This window comes from Astyanax mexicanus, unplaced genomic scaffold (assembly GCF_023375975.1).
Source record: "Astyanax mexicanus isolate ESR-SI-001 unplaced genomic scaffold, AstMex3_surface scaffold_51, whole genome shotgun sequence".
NCBI lineage: Eukaryota > Metazoa > Chordata > Actinopteri > Characiformes > Acestrorhamphidae > Astyanax > Astyanax mexicanus.
In genome coordinates this window covers 288,661-314,723 of record NW_026040061.1, presented here as the reverse complement: position 1 = coordinate 314,723, position 26,063 = coordinate 288,661, and the positions used below count along the sequence as shown (strand labels likewise).

Here is a 26,063-nt window from a genome sequence, read left to right as displayed (position 1 = left end):
AATAGTTCACTAATTTATTGAATCATTCACTCAATAATCCATCTATTAATGCATTCATTAATAAAAACTGCAAAACAAAAACACTTTTCTCATTATAAAGAATAAAGCAATAAAAGAACTAGCAATAAAGAATCTGGACCAACCCTTCACCATAATCACATTTATTTAATACCAAACTTTTGTTAATCACATATTTTTTCAATTAATTACATTATTAAAAATTCATATTTATGATGATTGTTACTCTTTTTTAAATGGCACTAAACCTCTGACCCGGCGATGCTGCAGCATGACTAAACCTCTGACCCGGCGATGCTGCAGCATGACTAAACCTCTGACCCGGCGATGCTGCAGAATGACTAAACCTCTGACCCGGCGATGCTGCAGCATGACTAAACCTCTGACCCGGCGATGCTGCAGAATGACTAAACCTCTGACCCGGCGATGCTGCAGCATGACTAAACTTCTGACCCGGCGATGCTGCAGCATGACTAAACCTCTGACCCGGCGATGCTGCAGCATGACTAAACCTCTGACCCGGCGATGCTGCAGCATGACTAAACCTCTGACCCGGCGATGCTGCAGAATGACTAAACCTCTGACCCGGCGATGCTGCAGCACGACTAAACCTCTGACCCGGCGATGCTGCAGCATGACTAAACTTCTGACCCGGCGATGCTGCAGCATGACTAAACTTCTGACCCGGCGATGCTGCAGAATGACTAAACCTCTGACCCGGCGATGCTGCAGAATGACTAAACCTCTGACCCGGCGATGCTGCAGCATGACTAAACCTCTGACCCGGCGATGCTGCAGCATGACTAAACCTCTGACCTGGCGATGCTGCAGAATGACTAAACCTCTGACCCGGCGATGCTGCAGCATGACTAAACCTCTGACCCGGCGATGCTGCAGCATGACTAAACCTCTGACCCGGCGATGCTGCAGCATGACTAAACCTCTGACCCGGCGATGCTGCAGCATGACTAAACCTCTGACCCGGCGATGCTGCAGCATGACTAAACCTCTGACCTGGCGATGCTGCAGAATGACTAAACCTCTGACCCGGCGATGCTGCAGCATGACTAAACCTCTGACCCGGCGATGCTGCAGCATGACTAAACCTCTGACCCGGCGATGCTGCAGCATGACTAAACCTCTGACCCGGCGATGCTGCAGAATGACTAAACTTCTGACCCGGCGATGCTGCAGAATGACTAAACCTCTGATCAAATGGTACTGCAGCGGGACTAAACCTATAACCTGGTGGTGCTGCAGTGGGAATGAACTTCTGACCCGGTGATGCTGCAGCAGGACTTTCACTGTGCAAATATTTATGTAAAAAAAAAATATTAATTAGCAACTGAGCGGAGCTTCATCAATCTACAGATTTTAGATCAGCTGAGTCACAATTTAGAGTTAAACAGATCTTGTTATTGATTTTAGAGCTGCTGCAGAGCATCCTAATATCACAACCATGTTATCGTCACTTACATAATGCGACCATACTGTCTCTAAGACACTCTGCCCTACAAACAGTAACAATAATAACAAAAATAATACTACGTGCATTTAATATAGACTTTCTCATACATAAGGTCACTTTTTAAAGCTGTAAAAAAGAAATAAATAATGCATTCTGAAAGCAGAAAATGGAGGTACAATCACTGTGAAACGATTAATGTGAGGACTGTTACAGTTTTTTGTTTGGAAGGAGTAAATTGGATCTGAGAACCAAGTGTATCACTCTACAGCCCCGCGGAACGTTAAGTCAGGCAGTAAAGCAATGCAGAGGTTCTCTGGTTCGTCCCCCTAGTGTCTTCCTGTTGTGCTACACGCTGGACGTCCTGCTGCGGGCAGAGCCTTTACGGACTGGTACTCCACGCTGGTGTCGGGTGCAGAAGGCATACAGTGCAGCGAGGGGAATGCAGCTCACTGATGACACCAGGAGAACCCCGATGAAGGCCTGGCCAAACACCGGGTACTCCGTCACCACCAACCTGCCCTGCAGGAAACACAACCAGAAGTGAATACACTGTGTCCTGCTCAAACATGAGATAAAGATCTGAGTTTACAGGTTGTTTTATGCATACATTAATGTTTTAACGTTTTAAATCTGATAATTTGATAAATCGTAAAAAGAAAGAGCCAAAAAAAAATATGTTCAACTGCACAGTATAAACATTTCAATTCATTTAAATTAGACGCCTCCCCCAGTGATTAAATAGACCCCAACCCCTGAGTGGTTAATTAGACACCTCTGCACACCTCTGCACCCGCCCCAGGTTACCTTTTCCTTATCCCAGGCCTGGTAGGTGGGCACCCCTCCCTGGATGTAGTTGATGATGTAGAAGATGAAGAGGCTAATTAGCAGCAGTGGACTGACCGCCGCCCACATCACCTTCCAGTACCAACCAGGTCTCCGCCCCAACATGTCCTCAACATCTTTCTCAAACCTGAAAGCAAACAGAGGAGCCCCATCACCCCAACTCACTCCAACTCACACCAAATCACTCCAGCTCACCCCACATTCCAACTCACTACATCTCATCCCAAAACAACCCAACTCACCCCACATTACAGCTCACTCCAACTCACCCCACATTACAGCTCACCCTAAATCACCCCACATTCCAACTCACTACATCTCATCCCAAAACAACCCAACTCACTCGAAATCACCCCAACACACCCCACATTACAGCTCACCCCAAATCACCCACACTCCAACGCACTCCACTCTAAAATCACGCCACACACTGCAACTCACTCAAACTTACTCCGTATTCCAACTCACCTCTCACTGCAACTCATTGCCACTCATCCCACACCCGACTTACACAAATTACTCCATACTTTAACCCCAACTCACTTCAACCCACCCCACAATCCATCACCCTAACTCACAGCAACTCACTCCAACTCAGCCCACATTTAAATTCACTTCAATTCACTCTTACACACCATCTGACTTCAACTCGCCCCATCCTCCAATCTCACCCGATTTACCTCAACTCACCCCACACCTCAACCCTATCACCCAATCTCACTACAATTCACCACACACCCGACTCACGCAAATTATTCCACACTCTAACCCAAACTCACTTCAACTCACCCCACAATCCATCACCTTAAATCACCTCAACTCACCCCAACTCACCCTATCACCCAGTTTCACCACAATTCACCCCACATTGCAACTGGCTCCAACTCACATCACAATATAATTCACCCCTAACTCCAACTCACCCTAAATTCAACACCCCAAATTACCCCTCAATCCAACTCACCTCAACTCACCCCACCCTCCACACAAACCCACGAGACCCAGCAGGCAGGTCAGGGTAAGGGGGTAAAGCACAGTTAAAGGGGGGGGTAAAGCTTGGGTTTGGGGTAAAGCAGGGTTTAGGGGTAAAGCAGGGTTAGTGGGTGCAGCAAGGTTTAGGGGTAAAGCAGGGTTTAGGGGTAAAACAGGGTTAGTGGGTACAGCAGGGTTGGTGTAAAGCAGGGTTAGGGGGTAAAGCAGGGTTGGGCGGTAAAGCACAGTTTAGGGGTAAAGCAGGGTTAGGGTAAAGCAGGGTTAGTGGATACAGCAGCATTGGGGGGTAAGGCAGGGTTGGGGGGTAAAGCAGGGTTGGGCGGTAAAGCAAGGTTGGGGTAAAGCACGGTTTAGGGGTAAAGCAGGGTTAGGGGTAAAGCAGGGTTAGGGGTAAAGCACGGTTTAGGGGTAAAGCAGGGTTAGTGGGTGCAGCAAGGTTTAGGGGTAAAGCAGGGTTTAGGGGTAAAGCAGGGTTAGTGGGTGCAGCAAGGTTTAGGGGTAAAGCAGGGTTTAGGGGTAAAACAGGGTTAGTGGGTACAGCAGGGTTGGTGTAAAGCAGGGTTAGGGGTAAATCAGGGTTGGGCGGTAAAGCACAGTTTAGGGGTAAAGCAGGGTTAGGGTAAAGCAGGGTTAGTGGGTACAGCAGCATTGGGGTAAGGCAGGGTTGGGGGGTAAAGCAGGGTTGGGCGGTAAAGCAGGGTTGGGGTAAAGCACAGTTTAGGGGTAAAGCACGGTTAGGGGTAAAGCAGGGTTAGGGGTAAAGCACGGTTTAGGGGTAAAGCAGGGTTAGGGGTAAAGCAGGGTTAGTAGGTACAGCAGGGTTGGGGGTAAGGCAGGGTTAGTAGGTACAGCAGGGTTGGGGGTAAGGCAGGGTTGGGGTAAAGCAGGGTTGGGGGTAAAGCAGGGTTAGGGGTAAAGCAGGGTTAGTGGGTACAGCAGGGTTGGGGTAAGGCAGGGTTGGGGGGTAAAGCAGGGTTGGGCGGTAAAGCAGGGTTGGGGTGAAGCAGAGTTGGGGGTAAAGCAGGGTTGGGGTAAGGCAGGGTTAGGGGTAAAGCAGGGTTAGTGGGTACAGCAGGGTTGGGGTAAAGCAGGGTTGGGGTAAAGCAGGGTTGGGGTAAAGCAGGGTAGGGGTAAAGCAGGGTTGGGGTAAAGCAGGGTTAGGGGTAAAGCAGGGTTAGTGGGTACAGCAGGGTTGGGGTAAGGCAGGGTTGGGGGTAAAGCAGGGTTGGGGGTAAAGCAGGGTTGGGGTAAATCAGGGTTGGTGGGTAAAGCAGGGTTTATGGGGCAGGGCTGTACCTCTTTAGACCATATATGTAGGACACGGTGAAGACCTCGATCAGGACGATGAAGAGCAGAGAGAATGTTGCACCGTATTCATTAAACATCGTAAACCAGTAATTACCCGCCGGCGTGGTGAACCCGATTCCCAGCAGCAAGCAGAACGCACACACCAGACCTGCAGATCAACACACACACACACACATACTGGATTACTGTTCAGATACAGCAGATAGAGATTAGGATAATTCATACTGAATTTCACTACAGATATATCAAGAAGAGATTAAGATAATTCATACTGGACAGGGACATGCACAGGAATCTTGAAGGGCAGTTGCTCTAACCTGAAGAAAGGTTTTTTGCTACCTAAACGTGGCACAGTAGGTGCTGTCAGATTATTTAGGATCAGTAAACGTCCTAAACTCGACGACATTGGATTTTAGAGAAGTTGATTGTGATCATTTCTTGTAATACTGTGAAGGCTACATTTCAAGCTCACCTTCAGGGCAGTCGCTCTACTCCCACGGCATCTTCAAACCCCTCTTGGGTCTCTGCTAGTCGGCTGAAGCGCCGACCGGTCGTGTGCTGCGCTTTTTTTCTAGTGAAGCGTGCTGCGTGTCCCCCACTACGCCCGCGCCCCTCCCTTTTGCCTATCTCTCGAGGTGTCTGAATCTGAATGATTGACTCTGAAAACTTTGTTTTACGAAACTTCAATCAAAATTTCGAATTATGAAAAAAATCTTGTTGAAAAATGAAATCATATTTGCCTATATTATCAATAGCAATATCAATATCAGCCAAGGACGGCAAAAGCGCAGTTGCCCAAGCACATTGGGCCATAGCGTCTGCACGTCACTGATACTGGATTCATTTTCTTACCACCTTATGTGATCAGCAACCTGTGAATTTGGCCCACAGGATTTTACAGGATCCCTCTCTTATTATGTTTTCTGAATTTGACTGGCTTTTCTTCAGGACGCTGTAAGACACAGAGGAGGAAAACCACCTTCCTCTCCAGAGCAATTCAGCCCTTAAATGCTGAAAACTGACTGTTCAACAGAACTGATGTTGGAACAGTTATTTACTAGTGTATCTGTGAATGTGTTTGTGTATTGTATGAATAATTTTTTGGAGGGAGTCCTGTGTGAGCTACACTCTATGCCCTAATTGTCCCTTGGGGACAAATAAAGGAATCTGAATCTGAATTACTCACCGTTCAGGGTCTCGTTGCTGAAGCTGCGGGCGAGTGGTTTAAAGTCTCGGAGGGGGGTTATGATGGCCATCACGTTTCCCAGCATGCTCCCCATCCCCAGCAGCAGCAGCATGAAGAAGTACAGCACTGACCACAGCTGGGCAGCCGGCATGTTTGTAATGGCTTCACTGTAAACAATGAAGGCCAGACCAGTTCCCTCCACCGCCTGAGAACAGAACACACCGATTCCTAGTCACTCTACAGATGTGATTATTAATTCACATCTGATCCAATCGCCATCGCTCGCCTGAGAGAGAGAGAGTCATGTGACCTTATGACCTCAGTGTACTATTATCAAAAAATGCTCATTTCAGGGCATTGTTTACTAACCGCACAACAGTTACGGTAAAAATATCTAACTATTTTAGCTTCTAACTCTTCTCAGAACTGTAGTAAACCAGGATTCCAGAATCAGGCAGTGAATTCAGAACCACCTGCTGTAATACATTTCTTAGGAGGCAGAACTTAAGGCTCTTTCCATTCACCACCACTGTTCTGGCTGGGTAGAGTCTGGAAGGATCTGACTGGGCCGTAGAGTCAGGTAGGTTGTGAATGGACTGTAGAGTCAGGGAGGTTCTGACTGGGCCATAGAGTCAGGTAGGTTGTGACTGGACTGTAGAGTTGGAGAGGTTCTGATTCATTTATAGAGTCAGGGCTGTATAGTCCAGGAGGTTCTGACTGGGCTGTAGAATTGGGGAGGTTCTGATTTGTCCGTAGAGTCAGGGCCATAGAGTCCAGGAGGTTCTGACTGGGCCGTAGAGTCTGGGAGGTTCTGACTGGGCCGTAGAGTGAGGGAGGTTCTGACTGGGCCGTAGAGTCAGGGAGGTTCTGACTGAGTCGTAGAGTCAGGGAGGTTCTGACTGAGTCGTAGAGTCGGGGAGGATCTGACTGAGTCGTAGAGTCGGGGAGGATCTGACTGGGCCATAGAGTCGGGGAGGATCTGACTGGGCCGTAGAGTCTGGGAGGTTCTGACTGGGCCGTAGAGTCTGGGAGGTTCTGACTGAGTCGTAGAGTCAGAGGTTCTGACTGGGCCTTAGAGTCGGGGAGGATCTGACTGGGCCGTAGAGTCGGGGAGGATCTGACTGGGCCGTAGAGTCTGGGAGGTTCTGACTGGCCCGTATAGTCGGGGAGGATCTGACTGGGCCGTAGAGTCAGGGAGATTCTGACTGGGCCGTAGAGTCAGGGAGGTTCTGACTGGGCCATAGAGTCAGGGAGGTTCTGACTGGGCCTTAGAGTTGGGGAGGATCTGACTGGGCCGTAGAGTCTGGGAGGTTCTGACTAGGCCATAGAGTCAGGGAGGTAAACAGAGTAAACGCTGTAACTGGTGGGTTACTGATTGGAGGACGGTTCTGTAATGAAGTGAATCTTTAATTAATTCCAGGTAAATTTGCTCTCGCTCGCCCAGCATTCCTCTCTCGCCTCGGCTACTCTCACATTTACTGATTAGATAAACTGGGAGCTGGGAGCACTGGCCTTCCTCTGGGAACGCACTGGGAATGGTTAACCCACTGGACTGGTTCTGTTTGTTTATTCTAAAGTTAATAAATAAATATTTACAGCCCAGATGAAGAATTTCACACGACCGGGTTTAAAATGAGTCTCAGATCAAAGTTGATTCTTCCGTGGTCGAGCATTTTACTAAACTCTCTCTCTCTTCACCAGTAAACCCTTTAAAACCAACCTATCGTACTTCTTATAGTGTTTGATACAGTAAGTGTGATAAATAATTGTATTCAGTTATTATGTATGTATATAAAAATATATATATATAAACATGTTAGTATAGGAAATACATAATTCATTGTGTAAATAATTCCTACGTTATACATCATTCTTAATAATATCTTGTCTAATTATTTTTTCTGCGCCCTGGTGGATAATCTTTGCATTGCATGTACCAGAAATGAGCTGTTAAAGTGGGTCTGATGGTCCGTACCGTGTCTAACTCCTGCTCCAGGCTACAGTGCTCCACACGGGACGAGATCAGTCCAAACTGGTCCGGGTGGGTCTGGTTCAACTCAGAGATCCAGAAGCTGATGTTCTGTTTATGAATGGATTCTTCAGCCAGATCAAACGTATTGATCAGCAGCAGCTTCATCCTGCAGATCCAGAGAATTAACAACAATCAGAACCAACAACCATCAAACCAACAATCAGAACCCACAACCATCAAACCAACAATCAGAACCAATAACCATCAAACCAACAATCAGAACCAATAACCATCAAACCAACAATCAGAACCAACAACCATCAAACCAACAATCAGAACCAATAACCATCAAACCAACAATCAGAACCAATAACCATCAAACCAAAAATCAGAACCAATAACCATCAAACCAACAATCAGAACCAATAACTATCAAACCAACAATCAGAAACAATAACCATCAAACCAACAATCAGAACCAATAACCATTAAACCAACAATCAGAACCAAGGCCAGTGATTAGCATTTTAGAATACTATATTCTCCACTTATTGGGTGTGGCCTCCAAAGGCTGGGGTAGGCGGGGTTTATGGTCTGTGATGTAATAGTTTTAGGACTTCAGCTGAAGTTTATTTTTCATATGTGATTCTAATGATCAAACTCAGGGGGGCATTACTGCATCCCCTCGGCTCCGGGACAAAGTCTGGATAACTGCAGGTTGGAACAATGCAGTTTCTGATTAAATCTAATCTCGACCTGGAATCAATCTAGTTTCTGATTAAATCTGAACTCAACCTGAAACCGATCTAGCTTCTGATTAAATCTAAACTCGACTTGGAATCAATCCAGTTTCTGATTAAATCTGTACTCGACCTGAAACCAATCCAGTTTCTGATTAAATCTAAACTCGACCTGAAACCAATCCAGTTTCTGATTAAATCTAAACTCGACCTGAAACCAATCTAGCTTCTGATTAAATCTAAACTCGACCTGGAATCAATCCAGTTTCTAATTAAAGCTAAACCCGACCTGGAATTAATCCAGTTTCTGAATAAATCTAAACTTGACCTGAAACCAGTCCAGCTTCTAATTAAAGCTAAACTTAAACCAGAACCGATCCAACTTCTAATTAAAGCTGAACCTGACCCGGAACCGTAATTGGTCCAAATTCTGATTAAATCTAAACTTGACCTGGAACCAATCCAGTTTCTGATTAAATCTAAACCAGACCCAGAACCAATATTAGATATTACACATATCTGATCACTTGTCTGAGTAATTATTTATTTGATCACCAGTCTGATCCTGTCTGATCACCAGTCTGATCACCTGTCTGATCATCTGTCTGATCACCTGTCTGGGTAACTATCTGAGTAGTTGTCTGGTTACTTTTCTGATTAGCTGTCTGACCAGCGGTCTAGTTACCTGTCTGGTCAGATGTCTGATCACCTGTTTGATCACCTGTCTGATTAGCTGTCTGATCATGTATCTGATCATCTGTTTGATCAGCTGTGTGATTACATGTCTGATCACATATCTGATGGATGCTCTGCTGACCTCTCCAGGCAGTTCTCGTAGTTGTAGGTGGCTTTGAAGCCGTAGATGGAGAAGGTGACGACGCTGGCGAAGATGGAGGTTCCGCTGTTGATGAGCGACACAGCGATGGCTTGCTTCTCAAAGTCATTATTGTGATGGTTGTAGCTGGAGAACGCGATGAGGGAACCGAACCCCAGACCCAGCGAGAAGAAGATCTGAGTGGCAGCATTAATCCACGTCTGAGGATTCGCCAGCTGCTCTAACTGCACACAAACATTAATCTAGAATGTTTTTCTGTATCTACTGTATCTGTACAATAGTCCAGTATTCATTGTTCTAATCTTATGTATCTGTAGAGTCATCCAGTATGTATTACCATAATCTATCTCTACTGTATCTGTAGTTATCCAGTATGTATTATCATAATCTGTATATATTGTCTATCTGTATTTACTGTATCTGTAGAATAATCAAGTATTCATTATTCTAATCTCTATGTTCTGTATCTGTAGCTATCCAGTATATATTATTATTATTATACATGGAGTAGTGTGATGGAGCTGCAGCCATTATTTATGGGGTAATCATTCACATCAGAGCCTGGTCTGTCTGATAATCTAGCTCTTGTGGGGCTGGTTACAATCAAATCCTCCTCACAGCAATGTTCTGGAATCTGGAGTAAAGTCTTGTAGGAAGAATAAAGTTTGCCATTGCAGCAAATAGGAACAAACTCCCCACTAATCCCCCTGATTTCAGAAGTAAAAGTTGTGGACAGGAAGTGTTTTAAGTTTGATACCTTTGGCGTGAACATGTACTTGACTCCGTTCAGAGCGCCGTGCAGCGTCACCCCGCGGATCAGGTACACCAGCAGGACCAGGTACGGGAAGGTGGCGGTGAAGTACACGACCTGCAGATCAGAATCATTAATCACTCAGCGTCCAATCAAATCCCACCTCAGCTTCCAGCAGGAAGAGGGTTTTATTAATTGTTGAGACGTTACTCTGATCCTCACTGAAGGTGAACACAGTACACAGCACAACAAGCTCCGCCCACAGTTCAAACAGCAGAAAAAACATAGAACCATGAGAACGTGTACTGCATCAAATTCCCCCAGAGAGCTGGAGGAGTGAGATGTGGGGGAGTGAGATGTGGGGGAGTTAGATGTGGGGGAATGAGATGTGGAGGAGTGAGATGTGGGGGAGTGAGATGTGGAGGGAGTGAGATGTGGAGGAGTGAGATGTGGAGAAGTGAGATGTAGGGGAGTAAGATGTGGGGTAGTGAGATGTGGGGGAGTGCGACTTGGGGGAGTGAGATGTGGAGGAGTGAGATGTAGGGGAGTGAGATGTGGGGGAGTGAGATGTGGGGGAGTGAGATGTGGAGGTGTGAGATGTGGGGAACTGAGATGTGGGGGAGTGGGATGTGGAGGAGTGAGATGTGGGGGAGTGAGATGTGGAGGAGTGAGATGTGGGGGAGTGAGATGTGGGGGAGTGAGATGTGGGGGAGTGGGATGTGGGGGAGTGGGATGTGGAGGTTTGAGATGTGGGGGAGTGGGATGTGGGGGAGTGAGATGTGGGGGAGTGAGATGTGGGGGAGTGAGATGTGGATGAGTAAGATGTGGAGGAGTGAGATGTGGGGGAGTGGGATGTGGGGGAGTGGGATGTGGGGGAGTGGGATGTGGGGGAGTGAGATGTGGGGGAGTGAGATGTGGGGGAGTGGGATGTGGAGGAGTTAGATGTGGGGTAGTGAGATGTGGGGGAGTGGGATGTGGGGGAGTGGGATGTGGGGGAGTGAGATGTGGGGGAGTGAGATGTGGGGGAGTGAGATGTGGGGGAGTGGGATGTGGATGAGTGAGATGTGGATGAGTGAGATGTGGATGAGTGAGATGTGGGGGAGTGGGATGTGGAGGTTTGAGATGTGGGGGAGTGGGATGTGGGGGAGTGAGATGTGGGGGAGTGGGATGTGGATGAGTGAGATGTGGAGGAGTGAGATGTGGGGGAGTGAGATGTGGAGGAGTGAGATGTGGAGGAGTGGGTTGTGGGGGAGTTAGATGTGGGGGAGTGAGATGTGGGGGAGTGGGATGTGGGGGAGTGAGATGTGGAGGAGTGGGATGTGGGGGAGTTAGATGTGGGGGAGTGAGATGTGGGGGAGTGGGTTGTGGGGGAGTGAGATGTGGGGGGTGAGATGTGGAGGAGTGGGTTGTGGGGGAGTTAGATGTGGGGGAGTGAGATGTGGGGGAGTGGGTTGTGGGGGAGTTAGATGTGGGGGAGTGAGATGTGGAGGAGTGAGATGTGGGGGGTGAGATGTGGAGGAGTGGGTTGTGGGGGAGTTAGATGTGGGGGGTGAGATGTGGAGGAGTGGGTTGTGGGGGAGTTAGATGTGGGGGAGTGAGATGTGGGGGAGTGAGATGTGGGGGAGTGGGTTGTGGGGGAGTGAGATGTGGGGGTGAGATGTGGAGGAGTGGGTTGTGGGGGAGTTAGATGTGGGGGAGTGGGTTGTGGGGGGGTGAGATGTGGGGAGTGAGATGTGGAGGAGTGGGTTGTGGGGGAGTTAGATGTGGGGGAGTGAGATGTGGGGGAGTGAGATGTGGGGGAGTGAGATGTGGAGGAGTGAGATGTGGGGGGTGAGATGTGGATGAGTGAGATGAGGGGGAGAGATGTGGGGGAGTGAGATGTGGGGGTGAGATGTGGAGGAGTGGGTTGTGGGGGAGTTAGATGTGGGGGAGTGAGATGTGGGGGAGTGAGATGTGGGGGAGTGAGATGTGGAGGAGTGAGATGTGGGGGGTGAGATGTGGATGAGTGAGATGAGGGGGAGAGATGTGGGGGAGTGAGATGTGGGGGTGAGATATGGAGGAGTGGGTTGTGGGGGAGTTAGATGTGGGGGAGTGAGATGTGGGGGGTGAGATGTGGAGGAGTGGGTTGTGGGGGAGTTAGATGTGGGGGGTGAGATGTGGAGGAGTGGGTTGTGGGGGAGTTAGATGTGGGGGAGTGAGATGTGGGGGAGTGAGATGTGGGGGAGTGAGATGTGGAGGAGTGAGATGTGGGGGGTGAGATGTGGAGGAGTGAGATGTGGGGGGTGAGATGTGGAGGAGTGGGTTGTGGGGGAGTTAGATGTGGGGGAGTGAGATGTGGAGGAGTGAGATGTGGGGGGTGAGATGTGGAGGAGTGGGTTGTGGGGGAGTTAGATGTGGGGGAGTGAGATGTGGAGGAGTGAGATGTGGGGGTGAGATGTGGAGGAGTGGGTTGTGGGGGAGTTAGATGTGGGGGAGTGAGATGTGGGGGAGTGAGATGTGGGGGAGTGAGATGTGGAGGAGTGAGATGTGGAGGAGTGAGATGTGGGGGGTGAGATGTGGAGGAGTGAGATGTGGAGGAGTTAGATGTGGAGGAGTGAGATGTGGAGGAGTTAGATGTGGGGGAGTGAGATGTGGAGGAGTGGGTTGTGGGGAGTTAGATGTGGGGGAGTGAGATGTGGGGGGTGAGATGTGGAGGAGTGGGTTGTGGGGGAGTTAGATGTGGGGGAGTGAGATGTGGGGGAGTGAGATGTGGGGGAGTGAGATGTGGGGGAGTGAGATGTGGGGGAGTGAGATGTGGAGGAGTGAGATGTGGGGGGTGAGATGTGGAGGAGTGAGATGTGGAGGAGTTAGATGTGGAGGAGTGAGATGTGGAGGAGTTAGATGTGGAGGAGTGAGATGTGGAGGAGTGGGTTGTGGGGGAGTGAGATGTGGAGGAGTGAGATGTGGGGGGTGAGATGTGGAGGAGTGAGATATGGGGGGTGAGATGTGGAGGAGTGGGTTGTGGGGGAGTTAGATGTGGGGGAGTGAGATGTGGAGGAGTGAGATGTGGGGGGTGAGATGTGGAGGAGTGGGTTGTGGGGGAGTTAGATGTGGGGGAGTGAGATGTGGAGGAGTGAGATGTGGGGGTGAGATGTGGAGGAGTGGGTTGTGGGGGAGTTAGATGTGGGGGAGTGAGATGTGGGGGAGTGAGATGTGGGGGAGTGAGATGTGGGGGAGTGAGATGTGGAGGAGTGAGATGTGGGGGGTGAGATGTGGAGGAGTGAGATGTGGAGGAGTTAGATGTGGAGGAGTTAGATGTGGAGGAGTGAGATGTGGAGGAGTGGGTTGTGGGGAGTTAGATGTGGGGGAGTGAGATGTGGAGGAGTGGGTTGTGGGGAGTTAGATGTGGAGGAGTGAGATGTGGGGGGTGAGATGTGGAGGAGTGGGTTGTGGGGGAGTTAGATGTGGGGGAGTGAGATGTGGGGGAGTGAGATGTGGGGGAGTGAGATGTGGAGGAGTGAGATGTGGGGGGTGAGATGTGGAGGAGTGAGATGTGGAGGAGTTAGATGTGGAGGAGTGAGATGTGGAGGAGTGGATTGTGGGGAGTTAGATGTGGAGGAGTTAGATGTGGAGGAGTGAGATGTGGAGGAGTTAGATGTGGAGGAGTGAGATGTGGAGGAGTGAGATGTGGAGGAGTGAGATGTGGAGGAGTGAGATGTGGAGGAGTTAGATGTGGAGGAGTGGGTTGTGGGGAGTTAGATGTGGGGGAGTGAGATGTGGAGGAGTGAGACAAGATTCCACCATTATAATGCTAATGCTAATGCTAACAGGTAATCTGAACAGAAGTGATGAACGGTTGCTGCACCTTTCCAGTGGATTTGACTCCTCTGACGATAAACAGGTAAACGATGATCCAGGCTAACAGCAGGCAGAGCGCCTGGCCCACGTGGACGCCGCCGCTCTGCTGGATGGACGGCGAGATGTTCAGCGTTTGACGGAAGAAGAAATACTGTGTCGGAGATGCGACCTCACACTCCTCCACAAACGCCGTCCGGTTAGTGTTTACCGGACACTGTGACCACGGCAACACCGCCTGTAAACAGACCCACAGGAACAGTGTTCTACATACATTCAGATATATTCAAAAAAATATATAAATAAATTCTACTCGGCACGTTCTGGAACTCTGACCTGGAACGAGTGGAAGAGATACCAGAAGCTCCAGGCGTTGATCACATTATAATACAGACACAGGTACAGCGAGGTCACCACACTGGCCATACCTGCGAGAGAGCCAGACACTCTATTACACTCTATTACACTCCAATATACTCTCTATTACACTCTCTGTTACCCTCCAGCACACTCCAATATACTCTCTATTACACTCTATTACACTCCAATATACTCTCTATTACACTCTCTGTTACCCTCCAGCACACTCCAATATACTCTCTATTACACTCTATTACACTCTCTGTTACCCTCCAGCACACTCCAATATACTCTCTATTACACTCTATTACACTCCAATATACTCTCTATTACACTCTATTACACTCCAATATACTCTCTATTACACTCTATTACACTCTCTGTTACCCTCCAACACACTCCAATATACTCTCTATTACACTCTATTACACTCCAATATACTCTCTATTACACTCTCTGTTACCCTCCAGCACACTCCAATATACTCTCTATTACACTCTATTACACTCCAGTATACTCTCTATTACACTCTCTGTTACCCTCCAACACACTCCAATATACTCTCTATTACACTCTATTACACTCCAGTATACTCCAATATACTCTCTATTACACTCTCTATTACACTCCAATAAACTCTCCATTACACTCTCTATTACATTCTATTACACTGTATTACACTCCAATATACTCTCTATTACACTCTATTACACTCTATTACACTCTATTACACTCTCTGTTACCCTCCAGCACACTCCAATATACTCTCTATTACACTCTATTACACTCCAGTATACTCTCTATTACACTCTCTGTTACCCTCCAACACACTCCAATATACTCTCTATTACACTCTATTACACTCCAGTATACTCTCTATTACACTCTCTGTTACCCTCCAGCACACTCCAATATACTCTCTATTACACTCTATTACACTCTATTACACTCTCTGTTACCCTCCAGCACACTCCAATATACTCTCTATTACACTCTATTACACTCCAGTATACTCTCTATTACACTCTCTGTTACCCTCCAGCACACTCCAATATACTCTCTATTACACTCTATTACACTCTATTACACTCTATTACACTCTATTACACTCTCTGTTACCCTCCAGCACACTCCAATATACTCTCTATTACACTCTATTACACTCCAGTATACTCTCTATTACACTCTCTGTTACCCTCCAGCACACTCCAATATACTCTCTATTACACTCTATTACACTCCAGTATACTCCAATATATTTTCTATTACACTCTCTATTACACTCCAATAAACTCTCCATTACACTCTCTATTACATTCTATTACACTGTATTCCACTCCAATATACTCTCTATTACACTCTATTACACTCCAATATACTCCAATATATTTTCTATTACACTCTCTATTACACTCCAATAAACTCTCCATTACGCTCTCTATTACACTCTCTATTACACTCTCTATTACACTCTCTATTACACTCTTTATTACACTCCAACACACTCCAAAATACTTTCTATTACACTCTCTATTACACTCCAACACACTCCAATATATTTTCTATTACACTCTCTATTACACTCCAATAAACTCTCCATTACACTCTCTATTACACTCTCTATTACACTCTCTATTACACTCTATAACACTCTTTATTACACTCCAACACACACCATTACATTCCATCACACTTCCATAAACTCTCTATTACACTCCATTACACTTCATCACACTCCAGCACACTCCATCACACTCTGTTACACTATATCACACTATATAACACATGCTATTACACTCTATTTTACTTCATTACACACTCCATTACACTCTATTACACACTCTATTACAAACTATTTTAAACACTCCATTACACGCTCCAATACATTCTAAAACACTACTAGCTCTATTACTCCCCAATACACTCTCCATTACACTCTCCATGATACAGTGGCTTGCAAAAGTATTCATACTTTTGTCACCTTACACCCCACAGTAATGTGACATTACTAATTCTGGTGCTGTATTTATTATGGACAAAGATTCCAGTGTGGGTTTAATCCACAGTATGCATCCTCCAGATCTACACCCACCTACTCCGCCCAGGTACGGGCTGATGGCGCTCCAGGCTCCGATGCTGCCCAAGCGCATCTTCTGTCCAATAGCCAACTCCATGCAGAAAAGGGGGATGCCCTCCAGAACCAGCATGACCAGGTAGGGGATCATGAAGCCCCCTTTAGATGAGACATGAGAAAACAGTCAAAAACACAGCAGCCAACCACCCCGATACTCATTAACTTATAATGATAGCCAATCGATATCTTCATTTATCTCTGTGTCACCCTTAATCCCAGAGTGGGAGGGGCTATTTCACAGAGGAAATCTTATTGTGTGAATATGTCTTTATGTATATTTGTGTTGATGTGGCAATAAACTAGATTTGATTGGATTTAAAAGTCTATACTCCTCTAAACACCAACAATCAGCAGCATGATCTCCTCTAAACACCAACAATCAGCAGCATGATCTCCTCTAAACACCAACAATCAGCAGCATGATCTCCTCTAAACACCAACAATCAGCAGCATGATCTCCTCTAAACACCAACAATCAGCAGACATGATCTCCTCTAAACACCAACAATCAGCAGCATGATCTCCTCTAAACACCAACAATCAGCAGCAGGATCTCCCCTAAACACCAACAATCAGCAGCATGATCTCCTCTAAACACCAACAATCAGCAGACATGATCTCCTCTAAACACCAACAATCAGCAGCATGATCTCCTCTAAACACCAACAATCAGCAGCATGATCTCCTCTAAACACCAACAATCAGCAGACATGATCTCCTCTAAACACCAACAATCAGCAGCATGATCTCCTCTAAACACCAACAATCAGCAGCAGGATCTCCCCTAAACACCAACAATCAGCAGCATGATCTCCTCTAAACACCAACAATCAGCAGCATGATCTCCTCTAAAAACCAACAATCAGCAGCATGATCTCCTCTAAACACCAACAATCAGCAGCCATGATCTCCTCTAAAAACCAACAATCAGCAGCATGATCTCCTCTAAACACCAACAATCAGCAGCCACAATCTCCTCTAAACACCAACAATCAGCAGCATGATCTCCTCTAAACACCAACAATCAGCAGCATGATCTCCTCTAAACACCAACAATCAGCAGCAGGATCTCCTCTAAACACCAACAATCAGCAGCATGATCTCCTCTAAACACCAACAATCAGCAGCACGAGCTCCTCTAAACACCAACAATCAGCAGCATGATCTCCTCTAAACACCAACAATCAGCAGCATGATCTCCTCTAAAAACCAACAATCAGCAGCATGATCTCCTCTAAACACCAACAATCAGCAGCATGATCTCCTCTAAACACCAACAATCAGCAGCATGATCTCCTCTAAACACCAACAATCAGCAGACATGATCTCCTCTAAACACCAACAATCAGCAGCCACAATCTCCTCTAAACACCAACAATGAGCAGAATGATCTCCTCTAAACACCAACAATCAGCAGCCATGGTCTCCCCTAAACACCAACAATCAGCAGCCGTGATCTCCCCTAAACACCAACAATCAGCAGCCATTATCTCCCCTAAACACCAACAATCAGCAGCCATGATCTCCTCTAAACACCCACAATTAGTAGCATGATCTCTTCTAAACACCAACAATCAGCAGCCCTGATCTCCTCTAAACACCAACAATCAGCAGCATGATCTCCTCTAAACACCAACAATCAGCAGCATGATCTCCTCTAAACACCAACAATCAGCAGCAGGATCTCCCCTAAACACCAACAATCAGCAGCATGATCTCCTCTAAACACCAACAATCAGCAGACATGATCTCCTCTAAACACCAACAATCAGCAGCATGATCTCCTCTAAACACCAACAATCAGCAGCAGGATCTCCCCTAAACACCAACAATCAGCAGCATGATCTCCTCTAAACACCAACAATCAGCAGCATGATCTCCTCTAAAAACCAACAATCAGCAGCATGATCTCCTCTAAACACCAACAATCAGCAGCCACAATCTCCTCTAAACACCAACAATCAGCAGCATGATCTCCTCTAAACACCAACAATCAGCAGCATGATCTCCTCTAAACACCAACAATCAGCAGCAGGATCTCCTCTAAACACCAACAATCAGCAGCATGATCTCCTCTAAACACCAACAATCAGCAGCACGAGCTCCTCTAAACACCAACAATCAGCAGCATGATCTCCTCTAAACACCAACAATCAGCAGCATGATCTCCTCTAAAAACCAACAATCAGCAGCATGATCTCCTCTAAACACCAACAATCAGCAGCATGATCTCCTCTAAACACCAACAATCAGCAGCATGATCTCCTCTAAACACCAACAATCAGCAGACATGATCTCCTCTAAACACCAACAATCAGCAGCCACAATCTCCTCTAAACACCAACAATGAGCAGAATGATCTCCTCTAAACACCAACAATCAGCAGCCATGGTCTCCCCTAAACACCAACAATCAGCAGCCGTGATCTCCCCTAAACACCAACAATCAGCAGCCATTATCTCCCCTAAACACCAACAATCAGCAGCCATGATCTCCTCTAAACACCCACAATTAGCAGCCATGATCTCCCCTAAACACCAACAATCAGCAGCCATGATCTCCTCTAAACACCAACAATCAGCAGCCATGATCTCCTCTAAACACCCACAATTAGCAGCCATGATCTCCCCTAAACACCAACAATCAGCAGCCATGATCTCCTCTCAACACCAACAATCAGCAGCCACAATCTCCTCTAAACACTAACAATCAGCAGCCATGATCTCCTCTAAACACCAACAATCAGCAGCATGATCTCCTCTAAACACCAACAATCAGCAGCATGATCTCCTCTAAACACCAACAATCAGCAGTATGATCTCCTCTAAACACCAACAATCAGCAGCATGATCTCCTCTAAACACCAGCAATCAGCAGCATGATCTCCTCTAAACACCAACAATCAGCAGCCACAATCTCCTCTAAACACCAACAATCAGCAGCATGATCTCCTCTAAACACCAACAATCAGCAGCATGATCTCCTCTAAACACCAGCAATCAGCAGCATGATCTCCTCTAAACACCAACAATCAGCAGCCACGGTCTCCCCTAAACACCAACAATCAGCAGCATGATCTCCTCTAAACACCAACAATCAGCAGCATGATCTCCTCTAAACACCAACAATCAGCAGCATGATCTCCTCTAAACACCAACAATCAGCAGCATGATCTCCTCTAAACACCAACAATCAGCAGCATGATCTCCTCTAAACACCAACAATCAGCAGCATGATCTCCCCTAAACACCAACAATCAGCAGCATGATCTCCTCTAAACACCAACAATCAGCAGCATGATCTCCTCTAAACACCAACAATCAGCAGCATCATCTCCTCTAAACACCAACAAGCAGCAGCCATGATCTCCTCTAAACACCAACAATCAGCAGCATGATCTCCTCTAAACACCAACAATCAGCAGCATGATCTCCCCTAAACACCAACAATCAGCAGCATGATCTCCTCTGAACACCAACAATCAGCAGCATGATCTCCTCTAAACACCAACAATCAGCAGCATGATCTCCTCTAAACACCAACAATCAGCAGACATGATCTCCTCTAAACACCAACAATCAGCAGCATGATCTCCTCTAAACACCAACAATCAGCAGCATCATCTCCCCTAAACACCAACAATCAGCAGCCATGATCTCCTCTAAACACCAACAATCAGCAGCATGATCTCCTCTAAACACCAACAATCAGCAGCATGATCTCCTCTAAACACCAACAATCAGCAGCATGATCTCCTCTAAACACAGACAATCAGCAGCATGATCTCCTCTAAACACCAACAATCAGCAGCATGATCTCCTCTAAACACAGACAATCAGCAGCTACGATCACCTCTAAACACCCACAATCAGCAGCATGATCTCCTCTAAACACCAGCAACCAGCAGCATGATCTCCTGCAAACTGCAGGAAGTAGGAAGGCTGTTAAAGACCAGGTTCTGTGGATGAATCTGAACCCTGTTTATGGAAGAGTGGATTAGTGGGTGGAGTCTGGAGCTGAAAGCTGCAGGGTGTTTAATGATTGGCTGCTGTGTTCGTGTTCAGATTACTGAGAAACATGGAGAGCAGTCAACCTTATAAACCCCCCCATCACCCCCCCCCACACACACACCCCAACACACACACACCCAACACACACACACACGAAACACACACACACACACACACACACACCAAACACACACACCAACAGACACACACACACACACACAAACACACACACACACCCAACACACACACACACCCAACACACACACACACACCAAACACACACACCCAACACACACACACCAAACACACACCCCAACACACACACACCCAACACACACACAACAAACACACATACAACACACACTCACATACAACAGCGTGTGTTCACAACTACCCAGCAGTAGGTAGGTGTTTCTAATAAAGTGGCCAGTGTGGGTGTTTTCATGCAGCAGATTATTATGGTCTGGAATCAGGAAGTTTGCGTTCGTCACTAATCAGATTACTGAAAGCAGGGTCAGAGTTTCAGGATCTTTCAGCTCAAGTTTTAAACCAGCAGAAAAACAAGATATTTTTTCACTCAGATTCACTTTAAGCATCCTCACAAATACAGATCACTCTACCTCACCATCGCTCTACCCCACCCTACCTCACCCCTCACTCTACCTCACCCCCGCCTCTACCTCACCCTACCTCACCACCACTCTACCTCACCCTACCTCACACCGCTCTACCTCACCCCCGCCTCTACCTCACCCCTGCTCTACCTCACCCCCACTCTACCGCACCCTACCTCACCCCCGCTCTACCTCACCCTATCTCACCCCACTGTTGTCAGAAAGAAGAAACACTGGGAGGATCCAAGACTCAAATATAAGGGGGAGCATCCTGCCACTGATCAAACAGCATTAAAATTAATATAAAAAAGTTTATACATCCACACAGCTCTAATATATCCATGTCTATATCACGCCAGTAATGGAAGCAGTAAGAGTTTGTGTGAACTTTGTAATCAAAAACAAATAAAGCAAAAACCTCAACACCACTTCACCTGACCATACCTCACCCAAACTCCACCTCACCCTACTCTACCTTACCCTACATCACCCTACCCAACTACCTCACTTCCACTCTACCACATCCCACCTGACCCTTATTATATACTTCACTTTACTGTATATTACCCAACTCTCCCTCACCTCACTCTACCTCACCCCCACTCTACCTCACCCTTACTCCACTTCACTCTTACTCCACCTCACTCTAACTCTCCCTCACCCCACTCTATTCTACATAACCCTACCAAACTGTACCTCACCCCCACTCTACCTTACTCCATCACACCCACCTCATCCTACATCACCTCCACTCTAACTCACTCTACTCTACATAACCCTACCTAACCCTACTCGAAGGATCTGATGTAGTGTTACTGTTAGTGTTAGGGGGATACCAGAGAACATATTTAGAGGACTTGTGGATTTCGGGCCTCAACGGGTCAAAACTTTTCTGGTGGAGTGAAACCTTCTCAGTATTAGGTAAGTGGTGTTCAGTGTTGGGAAGTAACGGATTACATGTAACGGCGTTACGTAATCAGATTACAAATTATAAGTAACTGTAATCCGTTACAGTTACTGCTTCAGTAAGTGGTAATCAGATTACAGTTACTCTGCTAAAATTAAAGGATTACATTGCGGTACTTTCCTATTTTTGCTCTTCCAACACAGACAAAACGCAAATAACATTTTGCGGTGAAATCGCTCTGATATGAAAGGGAACTGTCTGCCCCTCGTCCCATCTCGCTGCACACACACACACACACACACACACAGGGAGGAGGGGCAGACAGCGGCTCCGCACACACAACGAGACGAAATTAACTGACATTTTGGTCAACGAATAAAAACGAGACGAAAATGTTTGGCAGGGACGAAATCCAATCAGAACTGATTTAGTTCTGTGAAAGGTAGTGACCAGTTAGGAAGAGATCCAATCACTGCTACTTTAGAGAAGGTGGAGAGGCGGGATAAACGGGGTACTCATCCAATCAGTACCCGCCTCTCCTGCAGTAGCGCCGCGCGCTCAGTTACAAACCCGGGAATTAACCTGTCGATACGGAGCTCGACTGGAAGTTAACTCCACAGTGTTCAGCAGGGAGAGAGAGAGGGGAGAGGGGGGGAGAGAGAGAGAGAGAGAGAGAGGGGGGGGGGAGAGAGAGAGAGAGAGAGAGAGAGAGAGAGAGAGGAGAGGGGAGAGGCGATATATTTCTCCTTTGATGTCGCGAAAAACAAGATAACGTGTAAACCGTGTGGAGCGACTCCATCTCCGGTAAAAACACCACTAATCTTTCAGCTTCTGCAGACCAGAGTCACACAGATCTCCATGCAGAGATCCGCGTTTTAATACTGATGTTATTTCATGAGCTGATGGTGTTTAACTCGGCAGTGCACTAAAACACAGAACTGATACAGAACTCACTCATTAAGATCAGATCATCTGTTTAGTCTCACAGTGGGAAAGATATAGCTAGTGTTAAAGCAGGAACAGGTCAGAAAGGAACTCAATAATATAACCAAAATAAAACAATAAAATAAGTCAATCTATGAACCCAAAAGTCTGTGTAAAGTTCCTTACAGCACTTTCTCATAAGTTTCTCACTTTAACTCATGAAGTCTCTCAGTACATCCTGAGAGCATCTCTACAGCACAGTGTGTGAAGGTGTGTTTTTGATCTCATTTATAGACTGTAGCTCCAGTAGGTGTGCTGGGTTACTGCTGGAGATAAAACTAGATCCTTTAAAAGCTGTTTTTGCATCTACAGCTCTGTTCAAACTATAATTTAACTATTCAGATGTTTTATGACCTGATTTCTAGAGCAAAATTTTAAATGTAAAATATATATAGTCACACACCTATAATAATAATAATATACATTAAATCATATATAAATATAATTCACATTCAAACATTAACAATATTACTCAAGTGGTTATTAAACGTTTCATTTCATATAAGTGTAGAGTTAATAAATCAAGGGAACTGATGAAAAAGCATTTACAATTTACTGTAATTTTAGTCGACTATATTCTTATGACATTAAGTCGACTAAAACTAAGTCGACTAAATTACTAAATTGTGACTAAAACTAAATGCTATTTTTGTCACAAGACTATGACTAAGACTAAATCAAAATTTGTTGTCAAAATTAACACTGGAGGCAAACCTGCAAGTAGATAGCTTACAGTTGTTGTTACATTGTTTGGTTTTAAATGGTTTTATTATCAATTTATAGAAGTGTTTCATAAAATTGTTTGATGAAATGGTTTCATAAGTATTTTTATAGGGTGATTGAAAAGGCTGTTTTATTTGTTTATCTATTTGTTGACTGGAAAGAAAAATAAAAGGATAATATGCAATATGTGGTTGCTACATTCATTCAGGCTTAAAAAAATGACAATATTGTAAGTAATCCAAAGTAATCAGATTACGTTACTCACTTGAAGTAATGTAACTGATTACGTTACAAATTACATTTTGAGTGATGTAATCAGTAATCTGTAAGGGATTACATTTTAAAAGTAACCTTCCCAACACTGGTGGTGTTAATGTTACGGATGGTCCACGTATTTTTTAGTGTTACCCTTATCATAACTCATATCATAACTTATATCATACCTCTGGATGCCTGCCATCAAACCTCACACCAAAGTTCACACCAACATAATCTCACATGCAGCGATCAGAATACATTTCTATCTGATTACACCCAACATTCTTTTATACATAGGATCTACTAATGATCTAATAATAATCTGATAATGATCTGTTAATTATCTAATAAAAATCAAATAATGATCTGTTAATGATCTGTGTATATGTATCCCATTTCCACATTTTTTGTAAAATAGAAAGTATCTGGGCAGTTTGCATAATCTCTGTAGAAATGCTCTGACCAATAGAACGGCATGCGCTGGTGCAGATGTAATCACATGACCCTGAGGGCACCATTCCCAGTGCCCAGCATGGGCTACAGGGGTATAAAGTGCCCCAGAACCCCATGGGTTCTCTGGAGCTCCATCCAGAATCTTTGGAATGAGTCGCAATACTAGAACTAATCATCCAACATCAGAATCTCATGCTCTCATTCTGCAGAGACCTTAACTCCAGACAAACAGGTGAACCATCGAAACCTTCAGATGAATAGTATTCCCTAGTATACACTAGTATTCACTTACTTCATTCACTTGAAGTGTAACTAGAATTATAGTATTTGAGTAATTGAGTATTTGAGTAATTAAGTATTTGACTAATTGAGTATCATACCTCCTCCATGCATTTGACAGAGATACGGAAATCGCCAGACATTCCCAAGACCCACGGCGTACGAAACACATGCCAGAATGAACTGCATGGGATTATCCCACGACGGCCGGCTCTCCTTCTCCATCAGTCGGGTCGAGAGGAACCACAGCCTGGACTGAACCGTCTGGACCGTCTGGTCAGAACTCTCTGCTGTGTGACGTCTGGCTGTATGAGGGGGAGCAGAGGGTCGGGCAGCTCTCTGCACTCTGGGTGAACCAGACTGAGAGTGTTATGCTGAAACTTCTGTTGGGGGCGGGGCCTAAGCTTTAACTGGCTGGTTTGAGGTAAGTCAGGTGAATGTTTACAGCAGTAAGGAGATAACACTTTATTATCCTCTAGTTTACTGCCACTGAAACCTGCCTTACAGCACAATCAGCAACAATACACAAAAAAACAAATAAATAAACATACAGCTGAAAATCAGACAAATAAATAAATATGCCTCTGCAATTTATATAAAAATTAAATATTAATTTTAACATGTTATTACTTAAATAGTTCGTCTTGCACTGGCTTTTGTCCAGCAGATTTTCCAGCATTCTGGATACTGAGAAAAATATGTTTTGATTGGCTGCCTTTTGGCTACTGAGTGCTGATTTGATTAGCTTTAAATAAGTCTTTTTATGTGTTACTGATATATCATTACTGTTTGCAGTTCAATCAGACTCAATCAGAAGATTGATAGATCTGTTCTACTGGGAAGCTTCTACAGCAGGACAATCAACCATGACCACGTCTCAACATCCATAATGCACCACTTCAAGAAGAAAGAGGAGCAAAGATTCTACCACGACCCAAAACATGAACACCATCCAGAGCAGCAGCACCACATTACCACACTGAACCTCACAGATCTTTTGAGGGTGGTGTGTGTGTGTGTGTGTGTGTGTGTGTGTGTGGGTGTGTGTTGTGTGGGTGGGTGGTGGTGGGGGGGGGGTTCACAGTAAGAGAACCAGATGTTTAACTGCGTCAGTTCTGGTGTTTGTGAACGTCCCGCCGACAGAACACCCGCAAACTGTTCTGTTTATGAGTTCTGGCAGTAAACCCCCCCCACCTCAGCCCGACGCTCTTACCCCCAACTTACATTCTCCCTCCCACCCTCTTACCCCCAACTTACACCCCCCCACCCAACACTCTTACCCACAACTTACATTCTCCCCCCCACCCAACACTCTTACCCACAACTTACATTCTCCCCCCCACCACCCAACACTCTTACCCACAACTTACATTCCCCCCACCACCCAACACTC

General features: G+C 45.9%; 1 protein-coding gene across 50 annotated transcripts; it reads right to left on the bottom strand.

The window, feature by feature from the left end:
* Window positions 1-25,052, bottom strand: LOC103024830 (sodium- and chloride-dependent transporter XTRP3). Of its 50 annotated transcripts, none has more exons than XM_049474051.1 (15): window positions 24,772-25,051; window positions 16,401-16,541; window positions 14,285-14,376; window positions 13,959-14,186; window positions 10,121-10,231; window positions 9,346-9,587; window positions 7,792-7,954; window positions 5,817-6,021; window positions 4,619-4,778; window positions 2,291-2,456; window positions 1,191-2,005; window positions 630-827; window positions 399-563; window positions 333-365; window positions 1-266 (listed from the first exon to the last, which is right to left on the bottom strand). In XM_049474051.1, the coding sequence occupies exons 1-11, from the start codon at window positions 24,893-24,895 to the stop codon at window positions 1,832-1,834; spliced, it is 1,806 nt and encodes a 601-aa protein (XP_049330008.1). In that variant the 5' UTR covers window positions 24,896-25,051; the 3' UTR covers window positions 1-266; window positions 333-365; window positions 399-563; window positions 630-827; window positions 1,191-1,831. The 50 variants fall into 50 exon arrangements, with proteins under 50 accessions (XP_049330008.1, XP_049330006.1, XP_049330010.1 ...); XM_049474049.1 differs by lacking the exon at window positions 333-365 and adding an exon at window positions 366-398 and having other exon boundaries at window positions 1-332; window positions 432-563; XM_049474053.1 differs by having other exon boundaries at window positions 1-365; window positions 399-431; window positions 498-563.
* Window positions 25,053-26,063: the final 1,011 nt, after the last annotated feature.